The sequence below is a fragment of the Pimephales promelas genome, chromosome 10, assembly GCF_988280905.1.
Source record: "Pimephales promelas chromosome 10, fPimPro1.hap1.1, whole genome shotgun sequence".
NCBI classification, from domain to species: domain Eukaryota; kingdom Metazoa; phylum Chordata; class Actinopteri; order Cypriniformes; family Leuciscidae; genus Pimephales; species Pimephales promelas.
The window spans coordinates 25,665,241-25,689,961 of record NC_142778.1 but is presented as its reverse complement, the minus strand read 5'-3'; the positions used below and the strand labels follow the sequence as shown (position 1 = coordinate 25,689,961).

The 24,721-nt window shown below is 35.3% G+C and overlaps 2 protein-coding genes across 4 annotated transcripts in view; one reads left to right on the top strand and one right to left on the bottom strand.

The window, feature by feature from the left end:
• cmip (c-Maf inducing protein) overlaps positions 1–2,654 on the top strand; it is a 34,623-nt gene extending 31,969 nt beyond the window's left edge. The window contains exon 21 of the mRNA XM_039650367.2: positions 85–2,654. Coding sequence (XP_039506301.1) covers positions 85–138 — 54 coding nt within the window. The 3' untranslated portion in view covers positions 139–2,654. The remainder of the gene's footprint in view (positions 1–84) is intronic.
• Positions 2,313–23,483, bottom strand: LOC120461979 (1-phosphatidylinositol 4,5-bisphosphate phosphodiesterase gamma-2). 3 transcript variants are annotated; one of them, XM_039650366.2, is made up of 34 exons: positions 23,396–23,483; positions 23,211–23,283; positions 22,945–23,016; positions 22,629–22,820; positions 20,852–21,028; positions 18,857–18,950; positions 18,712–18,759; positions 18,537–18,621; positions 18,067–18,150; positions 17,833–17,876; positions 17,117–17,189; positions 15,734–15,835; positions 15,518–15,636; positions 15,336–15,421; positions 12,535–12,652; positions 12,270–12,438; positions 12,047–12,082; positions 10,960–11,061; positions 10,789–10,860; positions 10,617–10,697; positions 10,329–10,501; positions 9,520–9,726; positions 9,266–9,385; positions 9,011–9,179; positions 8,882–8,920; positions 8,342–8,408; positions 7,971–8,128; positions 7,702–7,789; positions 7,281–7,502; positions 5,862–5,986; positions 5,400–5,520; positions 5,141–5,311; positions 4,016–4,098; positions 2,313–3,239 (listed from the first exon to the last, which is right to left on the bottom strand). In XM_039650366.2, the coding sequence occupies exons 4-34, from the start codon at positions 22,810–22,812 to the stop codon at positions 3,234–3,236; spliced, it is 3,423 nt and encodes a 1,140-aa protein (XP_039506300.2). In that variant the 5' UTR covers positions 22,813–22,820; positions 22,945–23,016; positions 23,211–23,283; positions 23,396–23,483; the 3' UTR covers positions 2,313–3,233. The 3 variants fall into 3 exon arrangements, with proteins under 3 accessions (XP_039506300.2, XP_039506298.2, XP_039506299.2); XM_039650364.2 differs by having other exon boundaries at positions 2,313–4,098; XM_039650365.2 differs by lacking the exon at positions 23,396–23,483 and having other exon boundaries at positions 2,313–4,098; positions 23,211–23,312.
• Positions 23,484–24,721: the final 1,238 nt, after the last annotated feature.

The window sequence follows — 24,721 nt, the reverse complement described above, 5'->3', positions numbered from 1 at the left end:
ATTTGGGCCAACACTATGTTCCTGTCTGGGATGTCACCTTAAGCATCTCTATATCTAAACCTCTCTCTCCAATCCTACCCACAGGTGAAACTACCCAATCTAAAGGAAGTGGACGTTCGCTACACTGAGGCGTGGTGAACACAATGCTCAAGGAGATTTATAAACACAGGAAAACGCTGACACATAATCAAGAAACGAGGACTGTATTTATAGGAACATCATTCAAACGACAAGGACCTTCTTATAATATCATAAACGTTTAAGAATCATCTAGAAGTCGCTCTTTGTAGTGGCATCACAATGCAAGAGTATGTCCTGAGACATCATCAGACTGCACAGGAACCTTTCTAGCGACATGACCTGGGGACTTTGTCTCGTTCTCGCCTTTATCTCAAACCCCCTCAGAGGAACCATGTCCCTCGTTTTAACCTATAACTGGCGTCTCTCTTTTTTTTTTTGTCCCCATAGAAGACACGGTTGATTTCTCCCTTTCTCCTTGAACCATCTGGAGCCAATTCCCCTGGTGAAGGCCTGAATATTCAGAGCCACATTCCAGTACAGTTTTGATATCACCTCCTTTGTGGAAAACCAATTTCCACATGTTTTTTTTTTTTTTTTTTTCCTGCTCTTGTTACATGTGTGCTTGGTCCTGTCGGATCATTTTTGCATCCTCACAGAGATTTCTTGTGTATAATGTGTCTGTTAACAATGTTCACTTCTTGACATGTTCATCTCTATATATCTATCGCTCTGAAAATCATTTTTTATCAACTTGAATAAGCATATTTTTCCATACACTGCTTTCATATGTGTGTTTGTAAAGAAAATCGACGTATCCCCATTTTTAATGCAAACATTTCAGGGGCTTCTCTCTCTCTCGGTCTCTCAAAAAAAAAAAAAAAAAAAAAAAAAAACGTTTTTGTTTGTCATTTTCTTTTCCTTTTCTCTTTCTCTCCTTTTGTTTTAAGCTTCATTGTACAGTGTAATTTTTATTTCACACCCATATTTAAGAGAACGTCGTCCAGGAAGTAGTCTGGGACTACTTTGTATTTATGAGCCCCCTCCCCCCCACTTTTTTTGGTCTTTTTTTCTTTCTTTTATTAAGTACTTTTGTCAAACGTACTGAACCAAGATGGTGCCTAAAACATTTTCTGTAAAAGATTGCATCACCTAGCAACTCTGAGAAAAGTCAGTTAAGTTGTACATAGAGACATTATGGACTTTTAAACAGATTAATAGCTTTTATTATTCTCTGTAAACTTTGCCTCTAGTGGTCAATAGGAGTCCACAAAGAGTGTCCTGCCACAACGGTTGACAATGTTCCTCATATTTATATCAAATCGAGCCAAGATTTGTGCGATGTTATGCAGTTTAACCTTTTTGTATTTCATTTTTCTCGCTTTGTTTTGATTAACGCCTCTTCGAACGTATAGTTTGACCACTGTAATAAGTTACATACGATATCTTGACTTGTAAAGAAATGAGACACATCTTGTAGTAAAAAAAAAAAAGAAATCTCATGAAGACGGTCAGAAATAAAACAATAAATTTGCCGTCCTAACTCGAGTTCTTCATATGTTTACAAAGGCGTGTCTGTCTCCAATCCCACTTTAAACTATATCTAGATAGAGTCGCTGCCACGTCCATGTGGCCGGTCTTGAAAGTAGCAGTTTTTGTAGGTCCTGCCATGTGTGTTCGCGCATTCAATTTCACAGAGATGTAGATGCCGTCCAGAGGGGGGGCGTTCAGTCCTGGGCTCCTGCCATCTTGCATACTGTATAATGTACATACGAGTGTATATAATTTCCCATTTCTCTTTCTCTCATGTTTTTGGGAGACTCTTTGTTGCCTTCACTTTTTGAGATGCGTGCGTGCATATGGTCACCTAATTTTGTTCCCCTTGCCCGCCCCCAGGCCAAGTGTACTGTCATTGCGTTCAGGTCTTTTATTTTTATTTTTATTAGACTGTATATGTTTAATCCATGTTTGTTGCCTGTTTTGTTTGTTTAATTCTCTTTTTGCATGTTGCAATTTGATCTTACGAATTTAAATATAAAGGGTAACAGCACTAGCTCCCTTCAACCACTTACCATATGGATCAATACGTGTTTCTAAAAGTGAAATATGGACAGAGTTTTCGTGCATGGAGTGAACCGATGGATTATATTGGGAATGTGTGTTATTGAGGTGCGCTCGTGAGTGGTTAGAAACTGTGCCATTCTGTACACTGCTGAAACTCAAGCCGTGGTAATGTGACTGACACTCTGTAATGGTCTTCAGTCGTAACAGTGGACCATTTTTCTGTGTGGGGAAGGATTTGGGGGCTGGGTTTCCCCCAGCCTTCATTTTGTCAAGAAAAAGAAACCATCTCTTCGAACTGATGGCTTATCTATTGGGGTGGAAATCCAGTTTATACTTCAGTCAACTGTTTCCTGATTATTTTGTAATATCCTGTGGAGCTCACTGTGCTATCTGTGTTTCCAATGTCTCCTTATCAACATATAATGTCTCATTAATTTCAGCTTTTATTTTTCTTCTTTTCTTTGAAAAGCGCTTTTTGTAATGTTGAATTGAGACTGAGTCTTAATATGATGTGGCCGGGGTCCTCGCGGCCCCTGCGGCACAGGCTTGTACATACAGAATGAACTACATTATCCATGACTCCTGGAGTTTTTTGCAGATAGAACTGCTGCCCTTATTTCGTGTGTGTTTTTCTGCTTCTACCTACAGCTGGGTTGCTGCTGCTGCTCTGTGGCTGTTGTAATGCGAACACACAACCTTCAACAGGAAAATAAGCCTAATATGTGAACCAGTTTCAATCAAAATAAACTGTCTGTGAATATGTTTCAAATAGAAAGCTTTCAAAGCTTTTTTTTATTGATGCATTTTACTTGTACATTAGCCATTTGTTAAAAAAAAAAAAAAATGGGGGGTGATGTTATAGTACGTGGGTGATGTATTAACGTGATGTTATTTTGAGATGTAAGGATGCATTAGGTAGAAAAGGAAATTCTGTTATCGGGTATCGTTATGAACCAGAAAACATGAGCATGTGAACAAATGTGCATATATTATAAGTAATACAAATATATTATATATATATATACAGTTTTGTTTATCACAGCAGTTAAATGTATTTCTGCAATGAAGTCCACAGTGCATAGTGACAGAGTCAAGTCCATATTTACATTGCCTGGCGGCTAGTTCCTGGTGGTTAAGACTTGCTATTTACCTTACACCTGTTGACAAAACAGATTTTTCATTATTGACTGGAACGAGGAAGTGGTAAAATTGTAGGAGGGACAGGTGTTACTGCTTTTATATCAGCAGTCTCAAGGTTAAAGGGTTATTTCACCCAAAAATGAAAATTGTCATTTACTCACCCTCATGTCGTTCTAAACCTGTAAGGCTTTCGTTCAGGTTTGGGATGACATGAGGGTGAGTAAATGAGGACGCTATTTACATTTTTGGGTGAACTATCCCTTTATTGTTCATTAAATCTAAGGTGCAAATACAGCTTATTCTAACATAATCCTGAATACATTAACATGACTTCACATTTACATGGTCTGCTCAGTTACCCTACATTAGTGTAGTAAAAATATTCCAGGTGTTCTATAAATGATGGTAAAAGTAGTCCGAGCTAATTCTGCTCTATTTTCTAAGTCTTCCTGAGCTGTGTTTGTCTTTTTGGTGCTGCAAACATCAGTTCACATACACTAAATGGAAAACTGTGACTCGAACCTTATTTAATCTGATTAATGTCATTAACATTCATATCCTTTACTTGAGAACGTCAAGCGGCAGGAATTGCTTCATTTTTCAAATACTTCCAGTACACTGACACTGCCACAAGGAAAAGTGTGGTGCTGAGCACTTTTCCATGTCAAAGACCATTTTATATAAAAGTTTTGTTGTGGATTTTGGCGTACACACACCCTAAAATTAAATCTATGCACGTTTTTATAAATGAGGCCCTAAGAGAGAAAGATATCAGTTTGTGTGTGTTTCTCACCTTTAACTGCTGTGCATGCACCAGAAGAGATGCAAGCTCTAGGTTTTCATTAAACATGTTCTTCAGTGGAACAGAACGATACCCTAATAAAAAGACAAAAATAGCAGAAGTGAAATGCAACAGCTCAGAAACCTTTAGAGAGTAGAGACTGTAAATAAAGAGGCTCAATATGGGTGATTCTCACGAAAGAATTAAAACACCACGGCACTAATAATTTTAAATATCAAACATGTTATTTAGTAATTTAAAAAAGCATCACAATAAAGACAATACTGATTTTTACCTTTCACAATGTGTAATTTCAACGTGGGAATAATTTTATTTTCTATTTTACTGTATTTTCTGTGAAAATTCTCATTACCGTAATGCGTCCAACTTAACTGAGTGTATGTTATGTTGTAATTTAAACCAATTAAAATTAAAATAAATCAGAAAAAAATAAATGGATGTTCTACATTAAATCTAGACATAGTAAATGTATTATCATTACCGAAATATTAAACATTGTTTCATTACCGCAACAGATGATTATTAAATGTTAATTTAATTCATATAAAATGCATTTTAAATGCATTTACAATATCTACACATTATGTTCTTTCAGGTTTGTCACATCATAATGTCACAGTAACTGTGCATGACTGTTAATAATCCTTTTTTTAAAATGTGAAAATTTATTTTATTTTCTAACCATGTTGATGTTTTCCAATTGTTTCGGTAATGAGATTTTTTAGGACTTGTTTTGGAAATTATGCTCAAAAAGGTCTTAAATTGTAAGTAAATGTTTTTAAATTAAAGTTCACAAATTCTCCAGACTTTTTTTCTAATGTCTGAAATTTGTTTTTGTTAATTCAAGCATTTTTTTTAAATTTTCATCTTTGAATTTTTTAAAACCAAGCTTTTGTGAGAATCACCTATATTATGAAAGAAATGTAATAAAATCAATGCTTCAAATTCAGGGTTTCCCAAATCCACTGAATACATAATGCACGTCATTGATGTCACCATTTTCAGAAATTCACATTTTAGGAGTTTACATGGAGATGTATATATATATAAAATTCATCAGCTCACTAAAAGATTTACAAGGCCTATTGGTGCTTAAAATCCATTGGGTGGATTTACCTGAGCGAATACCTCTGATAGGAAAAGTGGCATGTGCAAGAAACTTAGCATCAGAAAACGTGTCCTCCTCAAAAACCACAAAGCGCAGGAAGGCCAGGTCTGGCTCATCTACTTGAAAGCATTTTGGTGGATTCATTGGGCCCAGCCACACTGGATTTAGTCCATTATCCTCTGTGAAGGTACAGTACCAACATTCAGCAACACTACTGTAATCTAAAACATTTTTTTCTCTCAATAACTCTCTTTTCCACTTTCTTACTGAACATAGTAGTCTTGAAACTGTAGTCATCTGCTTGACTTCCAGTGTACGGCCACAGCTCAACCTGCACAAAAGGACTGATGATGTGATCTGGATTGGGCAGATGCCTAGCTGCTATCACCTGAAGGGAACCAAAGAAAATGACATTTAGAAAATTTTGAAATGACATATAGGTTTGCAAGTGATTATGTCATTCCTATTCATTTAAAGGGATCATTCAACCAAAAATTAAACTCGCCTTAATGTCGTTCCAAACCCATAAGACTTTCACTCATCATCAAAACACAAATAAAGATATTATTTAAGATCAACGAAAGTCTGGGTTTGGTAGAACACTAGGGTGAGTAACTAATGACAGAATTTTCCTGTTTGTTGGAACTAGCCCTTTAACATTGCGTGGTATCATCAGCCATCATTCTAGAACTCGATAAAACGTCAAACTGAATCAACATGGGTATTTACTCTGATTCGGATGTTTTGTTTAGGAGGCTTCTTCTTGGTTGGATTTCGAATCCACTCTGGTTTAAGCACGTAACCTGTGCCTCCATTCAGACTGAAGAGAGCACTGTTCAGCTGCATGAACTTATCTGAAGAGAGACGCCATTAAGATTTATTAGACACATTTATAGAGACCGGTTCTGAAGTTTAACAATCATAGAGCAGACATTAGTGTAAACTCTTCTTCTAAGGTCAAGTACAGTCATGGTGGAGCAATAACTTCACAAGAAACTTACAGGAAAGTCAAGATGTTTAGCTAGCTGAATAATGAGTAATAATAGCACATATATATGGTTAAAGGGATTATTCACCCAAAAAATGAAAACTGTCATCATTTACTCACCCTCATGTTGTTCCAAACCTGTATGAGTTTCTTTCTTCTATTGAAAACAAAAGAAGATATGAAGAATGTCTGTAACCAGATAGTTGAGGATAGCCATTCCATAGTGGGAAAAACTGGTAACCAATGTTCTTAAAAAAAATCTTCTTCTGTGTTCAACGGAGGAAAGACAATCATACAGGTTTGGAACAACATGGCGGTGAGTAAAAGATGACACAGTTTACATTTTTGGGTGAAGCCTTTCATTCCTTCCAAACAGAATTGTTAACCCTCTATCGCCCCCTGGAGTAGATAGGTTAGTTACTCCCATATCAATGTATGAACATTGGAAAACTGGAAAAAAAAAAAAAAAATGCAGTAAATGTTAAAATAATTTGCGCTCCAAACAATGTTTATGATTATGATAATAAATTAAAATAATGTAAAAATAGCCGTTTACAATCTCAAGCAGCATAAGGGACTGTTTTTGTACAGCTAAAATAACTGGAAGCGGATGAGACAAGCCACACATTCAAGTTATATATATATATACACACACACAACAATTTTATATAAATTCTTTTTTTTAAAGAAATTAATATATTTAATTCTGCAAGAAGAACACAATAATGTATCAAATGTGACAGCAAAGACATTTATAATGTTCCAAAAAAAAATATATATTTTAAATAAACATGGCGCTTTTGACCTTTCTATTCATCAAAGAATCCTGCAAAAAATATATCATGAATTATTATCAAATATTAATCAGCACAACCATTTTCAACATTGATAATAATAAGAACGTTTTCTACAAATCAACATATTAGAATAATTTCTGAAGAATCATGTGACACTGAGGATTGGAGGCCTGGAGAAATGGCTTTTGCCATCACAGGAATTAATGAGATTTCAAAAATATATTAAAATAGAAAACAGTTATTTTAAATAGTAATAATATTTCACAATATTACAGTTTTTACTGTATTTTTGGCCAAACAAATGCAGGCTTGGTAAGCATAAGAGATCTTTTTCTTTCTCTCTCTCTCTCTTCTTTCACGTACCAGCAGTTTGGAAGTTGAGAGCCACCATTTGGCAGCCTAATTTCCATGAAGGACAAGGGTCAAAGTTGGAAGAATCAACTCGCCCTCCGGAGGGATACACACGGGTGAGAGCTGTGCGGTTATACTCCAGAATGATGTCTGATTTCTCCTCGTCAGTTTCATTCCCCTCTTTTGGAATCATGGCATCATTGACGGAGCGAACTTCTTTGTAGTTGTATTTTTCTGAGAGGTCATAAAAGTGCAGAATGGAATAATAAATGAAATGAAATGTCCGGTTCACTCACCTCAAAACATTTCTGGAATGTTCTAAATGGGGCCTTGAAATTGTTTTGCTTATGTTGATGTGTTAGATGCAGTACAGATGCTTTTCATTGTAGTTTGTTTCAGATTTCGCTCATGCACTGTTCTGGAAATTACATACCAAATGTGCTCTTGATAGATTGACAGTACACCACCAAGTCTGACATCTCAATTGCTATTTTGGTTTTGGACTCCATTTCTGCTATTCTCTATTTTGAGAAGTAAGGGAGATATTGTCAGTGCACAGATATTCTATTATTCACAGGACGTATTGGTCATCGAAACTATATAAATATACAGTATGCAGAAAATTTCAGTACACTACATTTCATAATCAAGCACAATGACAGAAATTGAATGTGAGTTTGTGTGAAAGACAGATATACGAACCCTCCTCTCCAAACTCTCCCCTCTTTGGATGATGTTGAGAATCACCTGGTACCATTCGTCCACCTGCTCCAAGTTCTCACACGTGAACTCGGTTTGCCTCAAATTCTCCTTGTTCATTAGGGTCACCACGAGGTGTCTGGCATGTTTGGCTTCGCGAGCTGAGGAGAACCCATTAAAATAAAAACAGATAGAAACAAGAAACAGACTTAATTTATATTTTGTTCACCATAAGGGTTTTTTTTTTCATAGGACATTGATGACTTTCTTACAGTATCTGCTGAAAATTGGTGAGTTTTTTATGCAAGTCACACAACTAAGCAAAAGTGTGTGTGTGTACAATCAATTCACACAGGTGACAAAGAAACACTTACCAACATTGCACATAGAGATGTCCACCACACCTTTACATTGGACACCTAAGGGATTGTCTTCAGCGACCTGAAACAATCACTGAGCTCAATTCAAATATACAAATATACATACATTTGTATTTGAAAACATTTTAAACACACACACACACACACACACACATATATATATATATATATATATGTGTGTGTGTGTGTGTGTGTGTGTAAGTATAAGTATTCAAGTATTCAAGTATATAATATTAATTAAATAAATTGATATTCATTCATATACATTACATTCATATTCATTCAATAGATGTAGCCTTGGTCAGCATAAGATTCTTCTTTCAAAAACAATTAAAAATTAATGTTTCCCAATCACAAAATGTTTTTCTCCGAAACAAGTTGGCCAACATTTCCCTTTTTGGATGTATGGTCAGCTGCTATATATATATATATATATATATATATATATATATATATATATTTTAAGATACCCTTAAAATGTAGGATATTATAAACTTATACTAAGTTTCTAAATACTTTTAGGGCCAAACATACCTCACTGTACATCTCATTATCATATGCTGAGAGATCCTCCTGCAAAGGAAAAAGTTATCAACTACAGCTTTTATATGGTCACAATGTTGTATCTGAATAATTGAAGTGGCCCTGTGGCTCTTCTCTCACCCTATAAAAGCTCTCCACTAATTGTGGTGTTACAGGGTAGCGTAGTTTTATCTTGTCTTCACGGAAACACCTGACCATGTCTTCAAGGCTAAAAAACTCGTAGGTGTCTGCCAGCACATACTTGCTGTTGTCTATGCATATCAGAAAGTGTTTGATATCCCCTTCAGCTCTGAGTAACAAATAAACAAATTAAGATACAAACAGAGAAAAAATGTAATGTCTATATGAGGATAGTAAGGAAATAAAAAGGAAAACCTGACTGAAAGTGCGAAGGTGCCTAGCTCTTCTCTCTGTCTGACGAGGAAGGCTCCATCTCGAGGGATCCTCAGAAGATAGTTTTCTGCTTCGGCTCGACTCAGGTTACTGTAAAACCACCTAAAGACGACAACACAGACATCTCCAGATGTTTCTACTAGTTTCCGTGACAATATATATATATCTATAATTGAAATCTGTGTGTATGAAGGAGTGTTTTAAGATTTCATTTGAAATTCATGTTTTCTTCTTACCCCCTATGGTGGTGAGAAACAAAATTGAGCCGAGGCAGGAAATTCGTAAGACGCAAGTTGAATCCATCATACTCAATCAGATTTTGTCTATAATGCTCGATCAAGGCACACATACTTGGAAAACACCGCTTGTTTGTCAAGAAGAAGGACGTGTGGCCATTTTCTGAGAACCAGAAGATTCTGTAGTGCTGAATTCTCACACTCGTCCTACCGAGAGCATACAGTATATTATTATTTCAACATTATTTCTGTTTTCTGAAAATGATCAGTCTAAAAAACATTTTAACAGTATACAGAGGGAAAAATCATTTTTGATCCCGGCTGATTTTTTAAGTTTGCCCACTTACAAAGAAAGGACGGGTCTATCATTTTTATGGTAGGTTTATTTGAATGGACAGAGACAGAATATCAACCAAGAAATCCAGACAAACACAATATATAAAGGTTGTAAATAGATTAACAATTAATTGAGTGAAATATTTGATCCCCTAATTGATCTCTGTTCCACATAACAAATCTGTGAGAGGCAGAATTCTCACTGGTTGGTAGGAAATACTTATTTCACTCGATTAAATGCTAATCAATATAAAAACCTTTATATAATGTGTTTTTCTGGATTTTTTTGTACTGTATATATATATATAAACTTAAAAATGCCTTTGTTGGACCACATAATGTAAGATTCTGTATTATATGCAATACATTTTTTGGCACAGGTGTGGCAGGAAATTCAATTAGGATCCAGCTTCAAAACTTTTAAAAAGACATTTAAAAAAAGCATAAGAATAATGAAAGGATGTGCAGGGTACCAGAGGGAGATGATGTAGTTTCTAATAAACGTGTCACTCTCTCGCACCAGAAACGTTCCATCTTTTCCATCCCTCCCTTTACAGAATTCACGCAGGAGTTTTTCAGCGGTTCTTCTGCCCCCGGCCAGCCGTCCGTGAAACCAGGTCTCTGACAGGTACCGGTCTGAACCGTCCTGGACGTTTCCAACAACAACAAAAAAAGAGTTTATGACTGAACAATTTCTCAAAGTGTCTTGAGTGGAACTGACTGTTTTTACAAAGACAATTATTGTAATCTTCTTCCCTTACCTTAGTACTGTCTTCCTCCCACTTCTCTTCTGAATAGTAAAGCTTATTATCCAAGATCACACAGTCATGTCTGTAAAACCTCTACATTAGAAAAAAATATATATTATGAATTATCTGACTATGAATAAGGGACAGCAAAAAAAGCAATTCCATTTAAATGAATTAAAAACACCTTATCTATTGAATCCCAGATGCAAAGCTCGCCTTCCTTCTCCATTACAGTGTTTTCTTTAGCATTTCTTATCTGCAGTTAAATATGAAGATATAAAAAAGTGCCGCTTAAAACCTCATTCAGTTCTTATGACACTTATTTTTAAAATTGTTTAATGGAAAATAAAAATACCAATGTTTCAAACACTTGCAGCGTTTCTCTGTAAATGTCTCCAATTTTCTTGAAGCTGTCTAATTTTCTTTTCACAGCCACGTTTCCCTTTTCTTCCTCCAGCTGTTCAGAGCAAATACAATTACATATGACATACTATATGTTAAAAAAATGAATGTAAAAAAACCTCATGTGCATAAATGTGCATTTATTCAGTTATATGCTAGAAAGAGGACAGAAATTAAATGAGATCCATTAATGTGTAATCAGTTTGATCTTTCAAGTTCATCTACTGAATAACAGCTTTCCAAAACAAATCAGAGTTGGATGTTGTTTAAACATTAGGTTAGGGTTAGAGTCTTTTTTATTATTTTATGTCAAGAAGACAGTTAGTAAGGGACGATGGTGGAAGTTTTGATTTCGGTTTGGTTGAAAGATAGAGCTGGGTGTCATCTGCGTAGCAATGGAACTGAACTAAACAATGAAATGCAGGGGTCCCAGGACAGAGCCCTGGGGCACTCCTGTAATGACAGGGACTGAATGAGAGGTGAATGATTTTAACTGAATGAACTGAGTGTGGCTTGAGAGATAGGAATTTTCTGTGCCGTTTCTGTGATATGAAGAGGACGGAAACCAGACTGGAATTATTCATATAGATTATTGTTGGAAAGATGAGTATGAAGTTGAGCAGCAACTATTTTTTCTGCTCAAGAAAAAGAAGAATTTTGGAGATGAATGGAAAATTTGAAATAGGACGAAAATTATTTAGATTGTTGGGATCTGAACCAGGTTTCTTAAGAATTGGAGATACAGTAGCAGTTTTAAGAGACGAAGGAACAATTCCAGTGGTGAGAGAAGAATGAATGATGTTTGTAATAATGAGAGGGGACAGAAAAGGAGTAATGACCTTCACAAGAACAGTAGAAAGGGGGTCTAATTTGCAGGTTGAAGATTTGGATTTTTGAATAATTTCTGAAATTTCATTTATTGAGGGTAAGGCAAATGCTGTGAGTAAATCGGTAAAAATTAAACTGGGACTGGTTTTACATGAATGAGATAAGCAACTGCTTTCATTTTGAGCTCTATTTGAGGAGGGTGTCATGCATACCTTATCAGTGCAATCGCTCTCTTTTATTTTTTGGTGCTGTTGGAGAGAAAAAATAGACAATCATCCACTGAAACAATGATGAAACTAAAAAATATATTCTCTGTCTGCCATATCATGACTCTAAAATCTTCATGAATCATGTTACATTGGAAACTGAAGCAGTTTTTTTCCTTTTAAAGTTGGTTCAACTACATGAACAGACAAATCTGAAGGTTTTTTCTACCTTGATGATGATCTTGCCCTTCAGTTGGTTTGGTGAGGGTAGATGCACTGCTTCTGGATCCAGTGGTTTGGTCAGGAGTTTGTCCTGGAAAACATCTCGTAATATCTGAGCCATCATTTTCTGTTGCTTGATATCACAGTGCTCTTCTATGGACAGCACCACAGGATACCTGCAAAAAGGAATTTAAATAAAAGTGTTGAATGTTACATTTACAATGCACAGTGATAATGTCATTGAATGTGTTTTGTTGTTGTTGATGACTAACTCAGATGTTACAAAAGCATGATCATTGATGGCCTTCACCGCATCCTTAAATTTTATCTTGGAGGTTATGGTCCGACCATGGTAGATGACAGGCTCATCTGGACCATTCCAGCAATCCACTGCATTAAACACACAACAAAACATAACATAGGGCCTGATATAAAACAATATTAATTACAACCAGTTTGGGGGTAAAGCATTACATGCATTATGTAATCAAACAGTTGACGTTAGCCATTGACTTACATATTTTTCCTACTATGGAAGTCAATGGCTACTGTCAAGTGTTTGATTACCAACATTCTTTAGAAAGTCATCTTTTTTGTTCAACAGAAGAAGATACTAGATAGTTACTAGATACTCATAGATACTAGTTTTGGTTTCCCCATACTGCTTTACCGTAGCGCGATTTATTCACGCTGAAAGGTAGTCTGGATACCATGGCCAGATTTTCGCCTCATTTAGGGAACCAATCACAGAACGGGGAGGGAGCAGCAAGACGATGACGCACACCGAACCGAAGCAGTTTGTTTATGGCAGCAGACGCGAAGCTACCTTTTGATGCAGCATTAGATATTGTTCTAAGTAACGTTAGTTTAGAATGCAAGTTTATTTTGAAAAAAGAGCAGCTTTTGGCGTTAAACTTCGCGAGACCCCAGTCGTTATTGTTGTCTCGCCATTAATTGCCGTAATGGAGGACCAGGTACAGGAGGCGGTCAACGTCGAATATCTGCCGCTCAGCCGTGTCCCGAGAAAGAAAATGCGATAAAGAATTGTCGATACCAACTTCTGTTTGGCAGTCCCGACTCCCGAGGCCTGGATGAGCTCAAAGTGGCAAGACATGTTAGCCACTGCTAGGCATCGTCGTACACGAAGTCCATTTAACTTATGGTAAGTGGTATTTATTAATATCATATTGTCATTATGCCTGTAGACTACTGGTTGTCACAGTGCCAGTTGTGTTGCTTTTCAATGTCAAGATACAGCTAGCTGCTACCGCTTAAGTAGCATAAATTTCAGCTGTGCACACGTACCCGATTAAAGTTGTTGACAGTTTAGTCATTAAATTAAATATTTATTCATTTTTAACTTGTGAAGTACAAGCGCAAACAATTTTCAATGCAAATAACAACTTCAACATCTATGTAACTGTACTTAATACTTGTGTTTTTCTAATTGAAACTAGACATTAGGGTATTTGATGTCCTATTTACATCTGGAAGACGTATTTTAAGAGTGTTTGCTCATCTGCAAGACGTCCATAGGACGTTTCCTGTCAGATGTCAAATAGACGTTTATAAGATCGATGTCAGTTTAACATGCATTACAAATCATTATATCTTAGAGACATCTTCTAAACGTCTATTTGACATCTGCAGGAAACGTCCAATATTGCAGATGAGCAAACACTCCTTGTGCTACCTAGCACCCAATAAACGGCGGTTTTGGCATTCGTAAACCAGGCCTCAAATACGAGAAATTGTGCATGTGGTTCCCACCCAGACCTCAACGAGAACTCAAGTCTCAACGAGAATTTGGTTAGCCAGGCTACAGATACAGGTTTGAGACAATATAAGGGTGAGATTTTGGGTTCAGTCTCTTTAATGTTAAGAGATTTTTAGTATGGTACACATAGCTCTAAGGGTCAGGAAATATTCCAAGTGGTCAGAAAATAATAATATTCTGTATGTGTTTTAGAAAAGAAAATGTAAATGTATGTAATATAGGTTTTGTTTACTGCCTTAGAATTCAAACTCAGAACTCAGTAAAAAAAACATCTGTTAGGGCTGGAAGAGATCAAGCCTCATCCAGGTGAATAAACATAAATAAACTGTCTGCATTCTGTCTGTGCTTGGGTTCATCTTCAAGACCATAACACTGCGTTACTTATTTACTTTTTATAGAAATAAATGTTACAGTACTTTTGCATTACTTTCAAAGTTATTTAAAAGCAGTTTTTCCTCTTTGTCGCCATCTCTGTTCGAAATCTGCAATTGCTGTCACTCGCGGAATTATCGACTTAACATAAGTTGTGCCTCGGCATAATACAGCGCGGATGAATCCAATGTTTACAGGAGACTGTGTAGCTGTCATTCACCGCGCGGTGTGGATACTGTCATTAAGAATCACAAATTGTTAGTTAACAGCATCCGCATTGCGTGACTACATTTAATGCCATTTCGCATGGGTCAGGTTGCAGTCTTTTTTTCTGTAGCCAGCCACTCAGAAGTCCATATGTCTTTTGCATTTTACAACAGTTGAATCTGTTCACTGGTGATTGTCGTCTGAACCTTTCTATATCCTACATCAAATTCATAAGTTTTATTATATCAAGTGCTGTGAGAAAAGGCTATAAATCTCCACCTCCAACATCCTCATTCGTAATATAGCCTACTAGCCGAGACTCCTATATGTGTACTCCCGGACGAAGGATTGTATGCTGAAATGCGTGTTTTAATGTGTTGATTATGTGTTTAGTGTTGATTATGACCAAGCCATAGAAATAAAGGCTTTTTAAATTTTCTAAAGAGAGTGCCTTGGACGTTCCTGTTGATTTCTAAGCCAAGCAGTTAGTTTTGAACACTGGCTGCTTATGTACAGTACTTGCTCAAACATTTATTTTGGTCATTTTTAACCCAAAAAAGTTACGGACTGGAGCTTTAAAAGTATCCAAACAACTAAAAATCTTGGTAGGCCTACCACTTAAATATAATTATTCAACATTATTCCTTACATGATTATGAAGCAAAACTGGAATAAAAATATAAAGTTTAGTATAAAATGTCTGAGAAACACACTGACACTCAATACAGCGGCAGCCCAGCCTCAGGCAGCGCACATAAGCTTCTGTTGAGGATTCACTGCTCAGTTGATCTCCAGTCAAATATCTGTGAAAAAAGCAAAACACAAAGTAACAAAGGAACTTCATCATGACAAAGAGGAGCTGCATGTGTTTCATGAGCATGAAGAACAGCAGCACTGACGTGTTGTGAGAGGAGTTGATCCAGTAGTGAGACAAAGGATTGTTCATGTCCAGTGGGCAAATATCTGAGAACTTCTCATCCCAAATTGAATTTTCTTTGGAGAAGAGATAACTGAGGAACTAGAAAGAAAGGGAGTTATTGCATGGATTTGTTTAAGTGCAGAAAAATATTTATTTGGTGTGAGGAAGTCAAACTAAACGGATCTCTAGCCTGTACCTCTCCAACAGTAAACTTTGGGTTATTAGACATCCTCATGGTGTCATCGATGAAGATGGTCATCAACTCTTGTACCTTATTAAAATCTTTGGCCCAGTCCTCCTACAGACAGAAAAAAAGGAATATGTTAAGGGAATAACAAAGGGAAATCTTTCTTGAGTACCAAATCAGTAGGATTTCTAAAGGATCATGTGACATCGAAGACTGGAGTAATAATGCTAAAAATTCAATTCAGCTTTGTAATCACAGGAATAAAATACATTTTAAAATGTAGTAACCTTGGTTCTCTCCAGAACAGGGAACGAGTACTGCGTAATATCTTATGCTAGGGGAAAACCTCTTTTCCACGAGATTTTAAGCCAAAAATTATCCTTAGTTTTGGATTAATGTAAAACACGTTGCGGCAGCAGCCTATCGAGAGAGGTTGTGCGTGCTGGGATCCAAAACCAAAGTCCCAAGGGCAGGTGCCCGGGGCTCATATAGTGCAGGGACTCGCAGAGAGGCTTTAAGCATCATTCCCAATAAGTAATCACAAGCTAATCACATAAACAGTATTCCACACAATCAGGATGAAAATGTTCGGCCTGAACTGGGTAACAGTATGGGTCTTACTCATTGCCCATGGAGTTATTTTATCGATCAGTGAAGGGTGCTCAAGCTCAAGCGAGGTAACGGGGGAGACAGTACTGATCTTTAGACCGAATGTAGTTTAGCCTGTAAGGCGGGAACCAAAATTAACCATAATTTTCGGTTTCAATATCTCGTGGACAAGAGGTTTTCCCCTAGCGTAAGATATTACGCAGTACGGGAGAATTTCTCTTTAAAAAAAACAACGTTATTTTAAATTATAATATTTAATATTTCACAGTATTCGCAATATCAAATAAATACAGCCTTGGATGAGCATGACTGACTTCATTCAAATACATTAAACAAATCTTACTGACCCCAACATTTTGCATCAAACTAAATTTGAATATCGTGCAAAAGTTCATTTATTTTAGTAACTCAACTTAAAAGGTGAAACTAATATATGATATAGATATATGATATATTATAAACTAATATATGATATAAAACATGCAAAGTAAGATATTTCAAGTCTTTATTTGTTATAATTTTGATGATTATGGCTCACAGCTTATGAAAACCTTTTCACAATATTACAATTTTTAATTTGGGGTTTTCATAAGCTGTGAGCCATAATCATCAAATGTATATAACAAATAAAGGCTTGAAATGTCTCACTTGGCATGTAATGAGTCTATATAATATATTAGTTTCACCTTTTAAGTTGAATTACTGAAATAAATTAACTTTTGGATGATATTCTAATTTTTTAAGTTTCACCTGTAGATAAAAGATAATATACATTAGTCTTACCTTCTGTCTATGTAAAAGAAAGTTTTGAAAATCATAGAGGGGAAGTACAGCAGATTCAGGCCTATCAGTATTACTGCAGAGAAATACATAGAAAAAAGGTCAATTTGGTTCTCTTGGTACATTTAACTTTATTTAAAGCTGCAGTCCATAGCTTTTCCTCTTTGTCGCCATCTCTGTTCGAATTCTGCAATTGCAGTCATTCGCGGAATTATCAACTTTTACGTGAGTTGTACGTCGACACCCTTGACACGGCACAGCGCGAATGAACACAATGTTTGAGGAGACTGTGAGACTGTCAGTCACCATGCGGTGTAGATGGTATTCTGAATCACAGATTATTATTTTTGGAAGTATGACCAACATAAGAATTTTCACCGGAAAATGTCATCTGAACAAGTAAGAAACATCCACTTTTGTTCTGGTTCAAACATTGCAGTAAATCGAGCTGATTAAATCTAACAATCGCTTATAAGTTATCATATCACGAAAAACCGTGCAAATTATATTTTGTTCTCAAATTGTTAAAACATCAGTATTGCGTGACTACATGTTTTTGCATGGGTCTAGTTGCAGTCTCTTTTGTTCTGTAGCCACTTCGAAGTCCGAATGAAGTCTTTTGCATTTAAAAAAAAAAGCTACGGACTGCAGCAACAAGTAGCCTAAAATTAAATTTCCCATGATATGGCCCATTTAAAGCACCAAACTGAACCACTTACCTCATTGTGAAAGGGGCAGGCCCCTTTTTAAACTCTTCAAGCAACTAATAAATGATTAAATAATATAAATTAGTCATGACGTTTTACAAATTACTTCTCTTAAATATTTATATCATGTTTAAAACAAGTAAATGTTCCATTCAATAACACAAATAACATTCATATACAATGGAATTGATAGTCAAATACGAATTTAATAAAAAGTTACTAAAAAAAAAACGAATTGAAACTCACCGTCTTCTGGTTTTCAAATACTAAAATATTGTAGAATTTGTTAAACTGTTGAAAATCCAGGACATAATCTTTAGCTCCCACCTCCTGAAAATGCAACATCCAGACAACGTTAAATGTGTTTTAAAGCAAGAAAAAAATTTAGGGAAAAAAAATTTTTATCTACTTTTTAGGGAGTAGATAAAATGTACATCTTCAGTTGTTTTGAGTAAAATCATTAGCCGAATGCATTAACATAAATGTAGAATTCCAACGCATTCTCACCCCAAGGCGTCACCTTTGACCATGCTTCAATGTTTGACGTTTTAGGCGCCCTTTAGCGTCACTTACATGACGCGATCCTAGGGCGTCATCTAACTGACGCTAAAGGGTGCCTAAAGCGTCAGATATTGAAGCATGGTCAAAGGTGACGCCTTGGGGGTGAGAATGGGCTGAGAATTCAGTGATATGCAGTGATACAATATTATTTGTACCACAAATCTGTCCTCCAGAAAACGTCCACTTGGCACAATGATGTTCATTTGTGGCAAGAGAGACTTGAGCTCTTTCAGGGTGATGCTGTGAGAAAAAGAAACAAATGACTACAGTGAGACTGTGTGATAAGCTACAATGAAACTGGATAAGCGGGTGAAAGAGAAAGAGGAGAACCTATTTTTCTTTGTCTGATCAACCGAGTACATCTGCTTCCTCAGCCAACTACAGTAGAATGAAAACAGAGAATGAAACAAACATATAATTTGGGTTACGGTTCATTGATACACAAGGTACACTCTCTGTAAGTGTGTGTGTGTACCTCTCTATAATCTCTGGTGTGTGAGCCACCAGTGTCTCCTGTCTGAGTAACTCCAGCCCTTTCAGCCATTTTTCTGCATCCTCCACAGTGTCAGCTGTGGAAGACAAATACCCAACAAAATATTTTCTATAAACGTTTTTTTTTTTTTTTTTTTTTGCTAACTTTCCCATTAATGTATAAAAACGTTATTTATGAATGTTCAAAATATCCAGTTTTGACTTTTAAAAATGTTTTTGGTTATAATGCAAATATTGCATTTTATCATTTTGCAAACATAATGGAAAGTTTTGAATGTTTAACATCCAACTAACATTTCAGGTAAAAACATTACATGAACAATGTATAAATGATGCTTAAATACATCAATGAAAACATCAAATATTTTATTAGGACGTATGTTCATTAATTTGAGAGAACCTTAACCTACCACAATGCTAGCAAAAGTTCTGAGAACATTCACTGTTATAGTAGCGTACCATCACAGAATGAGGGACAACAACCCTATCATAAGGACATAATGAAGTGGTGAGACGGTTGCAAATCTTGATTGTTCCCCACGGGATACACTTGAAGACATACTGTAACCCCAGGTGCTCCATGGGGACCATTCCAGTAAGAGTACTTGCAAGCAAAGCTGTTTACCAGCATATGCTGTCTTTTTCTAGTACAGATGTTGGCGATGATCGTGTCCTGCTTTATTCATCACACTCTTTAGTTATCTTAACCAGCGAGACTTCTGTGGTCAACCAAAAATACTAACTTCTTTTTTCTTTAAAATTTTGCTGGTGAAAAATATGCATATGATGTTCCACCAGCTAGCAAACTAAAAACAGTAATATTGTAAAAATATTAGTGAAATTTAAATTTTCAATCTTTTAATATATTTTAAAATTGTCAGCATCATTAGTCCAGTCATATGCTGATTTGCTGCCCAATAAATATTTCTTATTATTATCAATGTTGAAAACCATTGTGTTGCTTATAATTTTTGGGTTATTTAATGAATACACAGTTCAAAAGAACAGCATTTATGGTAACACTTTATTTTACAACCCGCAAAAAACTGCGTAAGTACACCGAAATTACGGTGTACGTTTCTGTAATTATAGCGTACTTCCGTGTAGGTATAAGGGAACAATATGTTAAGTTTTGGGTAATAAAGGGGTAATAAGCAGATATATGACCTGCAAATAACTTCGTGAGTAAACCGAAATTACGGTGTACGTTTGTTTCTGTAATTATAGTGTTCCTCTGTGTAGGTATAGGGTAGGGGTAACAAGCTATTCAAGCAAATTTATAATTTATAATGTAATTATTTTAACAGGTACCTATTATGTTCATACATTCCAGGCAAAAATTGTACGTCGTATATAAAAGTTATCACATTTCTGGCAAAATATAGGCTATATATATATTTTTTAATTTTACATTTAATTTTGGCATCTGTGGGTTGATTTAACATTAATTAATCTAGTAAGAAAAGTCAATAAATTCATTTTTTATCATACTGTGCTTTCATACAGCCATATATATATATATATATATACACGTTTAATTTTCATCCCACAGATGTCAAAATTACCCTGTAAAATTGCACAAGAACATATTTTAAAATGTGATGATAACTTTTATATACAACAGGTGTACAATTTTCAGTTTGTTAGTTTTACAATAATTACATTATACAAAATTAGCTTGTATATCTGCTTGTTACCCCTTTATTACCCAAAACTTAACATATTGTTCCCTTATCCTACATGGAAGTACGGTATAATTACAGAAACGTAATTTCGGTCAACTTACGCAGTTGTTTGCGGGTCGTAAAATAAAGTGTTAAAGCATTTATTTATTTAGCATTAATTATAAATGTAGCCTATTTACTGTCACTATTGATCAATTTAATGTATTTTTGCTAAATAGAAGTATACATTTTTTTTGAAGAGTCCTATATCTTTGCTGTGCACTTACAATGTGTGAGAAGAAACATTTGCATACCGTTAAGACTCAGTGACTCTAAAATAAACTCAGATCCATAGAAGATGGTGAAACACGTTTTGCCGTCCTGCTGAATCTCTTTTTCAGACTGTCGAAAGATTCTTCGAAATATACTCCCCATGCTCTCGTTGAGTCGCTGGAAATCCTGGCGAACCTCCTTGATCTCAAAAATGTCCACTGCAAATATACAAACAAAATGCAATTATTCAGTGAATTATATCTTCAGTATAATTATTCCTTTGAATAATTAAATACCAGTGCTTGAATTAGCTTGAAGATCACATGTGTGTTCAGAGACAGGGCTTAGATAGAGCCATAATTAGGCCTAAATTATTAAAATTCAATTAGAACATTTAACCCTTTGATGCACAACATGGGTCCGACTTAGTTTTCATTTTCTATATCTTTGCAAGAAATTAATTTCATCATTCAGTATTCCAGCTATTCCTCAATGAACTTGTTTTATCATTACAAATCCTTATTTAAATTTTCCCTCTCTTACTTTTCGAATAAAAATCGTTTTTGTGTCACTACCCTTCTACTGCGGTCTAAAAATACCCATATTCATGTTTCTTTGCTAAATATTTGAAAGAAATGTATTTTATCATTTATTAATTCATTAAATATCTTGTTTTTGATTTCCACAATTTTCTTACTTTATAAACAAATACATTTTTTTGTATTTCTACATCAATTATGACCCATAGGAACCTTTGATATTTGTACTGTAAATAGTATAAATATATTTACTTCAGAAAACTATTCGCCTGCCACACATTTCACAATTCAACACGGCTGCTTTTGTATATTTCATGCATGTAAGTTTTATTTAATGCATTTTTTGTCACAGAAAATATTTGATATTTTGTAAAAGACATCTAGATATAGCCTAATATAATATTTGAACAATTAGGCTAACCTTGACCTTGAAATCAATTACTAGTGCAAAAGAGAAACAAATTTAGCTAATATTTAGCAATATTAGCCTGCAGTCGACATATTCTAATAGCTAGGTCAACAGAATAAAAGTTTCAATAGAAAGTTATATATATACAAGTATATATTATCGCTGTTGGGCAGAAACCTTGTACCTCCATATTCATTTTTATTTGTGGTCATAAATCGATGCTATCGGTCACATAAGCCGTTGTGTGGTGGCGTTCTCGTGCACTATGGCTGCAGTCGCATCATCCGGGTGGATGCAGCACATTAAATGTGGGGAGATACAGTTGCACTGCAGTTCAATTTCATTGTTATCGGTTATATGTGTATTATGTGTGCCAATAAACATATTTCAAGTGATACAGTAAATGTGCTGATCTAAACAACTGTGAAATTGGCTATTTTAACAAAAAGTTTTTTTTTAATTCTTTTGTTTTATCACGCTTGCATAGATGGGTCATTTTAGATGGGTCATCATTATGAAATAACATAGGAAATGAATACGGGTCTTTTCTAGACCCATGTTGTGCATCCATAGCTTGCGCATCAAAGGGTTAAATTTTGACATTTAATAGCTTTTAAACATGCCTTAGGAAAAAAAAACATTACTGGTGCGCATATTGAGACAAAACAATGGCACTGACATATTTTAAGATATATAAGTGCAAGTTGCTTTCAGCTCAAACATGCATTTTAATCTGGGACTAGGCTTAAGCCTTGTCTGTGAAACTGCTATTTTAAAAAGCATTACTCTGTTTGATTCAATAATTAGTTTGAATAATTAAGCTTAAACACTGCATTGTGTCAAGCCTATTCGTTCAAGGAGAAAACGTACACATTGTGACTATCCTGTCGCCGGAGCGTATGAAGGCCACCTGCATGGTCTCCATCAGGACCTGGACAGTGAGTCTCTCAGCCTTCTGCTGAAACACCATCATTTCAGTCCCTGCTTGCAGATGCTTAATAATCCGACTCCTCTCCTCCTCTGTCAGCTCAACCCGATCATTGCCACCCATCATCACTGCATCTGACACACACACAATGTTTTAAATATATATATATATATATATATATTTCATACTTATGAAAGCAATAATTCTGTTAAATGTTCGATTATTCATGTAATGTAACCTATGTCCAGACGCACTTACCTTCCAGTTTCTGTGCACAAATCAAACTGAGAAATGACAAGATGACGTCAAGTGGTTATTGTCCAACCAGTTCTTGAGAAAAAGACACAATCTTGTGGGATTAACAGCTTCCTAATTTCCCATGAAGGAAGTAGTGCTTTTGCATCATTCTCTACTTTCAGCAACTATACTCTAAAAATAGTTGTTGTTTTTTTTAAAGAATGTATTTTATGTGTATGAAAAGCATTAAAAGTAAGAATATTCATGTAGCCTATATTCAGACTTACCTTCCAGTTCAAGTGCACAAATCAAACTGAGAACTGACAAGAAGACTTCTATTGGTTATTCTCCAGACCAGGTCTTGAGAAAAATCACATCATGAGGCATAAACAGCTTTCTTATTTGATGAAAAGCAAAAATTTCCAGAGGACAAGAGAGACAAGAAATACCCAAATCATCTTCATTAAGTTACCTGTGAATTGATTTAAACGTAATATTAAATATCCGTATTTATCAGACCACGGGCCTCCAAACCAATGTTAAGAAAGCTCTTTTTTTAAACAGATATGTAAAATCATGTAAGATTTGTAAGTGGCATGAACATTGCTTTAAAACCAGGGGGTGGAGGAATTGGTGAAAAGAAATTGATTTTACTGGAAGAAAAAAGATTGTGTGAGAGATGTCTGATGTGCAATTTTCTCAACTAACAGTTGTCAAGTGTGGTTCAGTTTGTGCAAAACAGTATCCACCCACACCCTCTGTTACTGGCAAAGCAAGTTTAGATGTTAGAATCATCTGAATCATCTCAAGCCTTGACCACACTAATACATTTTCGTTTGAAAACGCATCTTTTTTACTTTATCACTTTCACTTTTTATTCACTTTCACCGGAATAATGCCTTCGTTGTTTACTCAATATCAACCTTATCACACAAGTTGATCAATGATCAAGTTTTAAAAGTCTTTAATGATCCACTTTGAAGGCAATCCAAAAAAGGCAGGCAAACAAAACACAACCTCTAACATAAACCAGACCATGCACAGAATTGCAGGAACTTAATACACAGAGATGATTAACTAAAAGAGAAAATGGCCGCTGTAATGATTTGAATTTGTATCAGTGGCGGAAAACAGAAAAAAAAAGAAAAAAAAAAAACAGGTGAAGAATGCAAACTTAAAAGTCCATGAAAACTAATCACACTGAGCATACTGGTGACAATATCATGGGACTATTTTAGAATACCTGTAACTGTATAACCAGGATATCTTCAGAGTTTGTAAAATGTTAGGCCTGTAAAGAGAAATCAAAAGTCCACCAAAAAATACCCTTTATAGGACTTTAATTTAGGTTAATAAATAGGTTTCAAGGTCTTAAAATCACCATATTTGAAAAATGTTTTTTTTTTTGCTGCACCAGTAAATAAAACATGATATTTTAAGCTAAAATGTATAAATTAATTTGTTCATTAAAACCTCTATTTAATTTTTTATTTTTTTTTTATGTTAAAAAAAATCATCTATGTTAAAGTTTTGGTTCTTTTCTTTACTTTTTTGTTTCTGCTCCTAAACTAGAATCATAGAATCACTCAAATTATTGATAAACCTTAAAGTTCACAGCTCACTGGTACGGCACTATATGATAATATAAAACAAATTAATTTAACTGAGACAGTGTTGAATTTTCCCAGCAAGCAATTAGGCGTCATTTCACAGTCTGATATAGTTAAAGTATGACTAGCTCACTTCTAGCCAAAATAACCTTGAAATTTGTAACAAAACAACTTTCGAGATCTGTGAG

Bases quoted from the DNA above. Each gene is read 5' to 3' on its own strand.
- LOC120461979 (XM_039650364.2), bottom strand. From the start codon at position 22,812: ATGATGGGTGGCAATGATCGGGTTGAGCTGACAGAGGAGGAGAGGAGT. The intron at 17,877-18,066 runs GTGAGTTTCAAT...ATCATTTATTAG, and splicing joins TATTTGAAAACCAGAAGACG to TTGCTTGAAGAGTTTAAAAA. The intron at 10,861-10,959 runs GTATTTTTATTT...ATTTAACTGCAG, and splicing joins TGCAAGTGTTTGAAACATTG to ATAAGAAATGCTAAAGAAAA.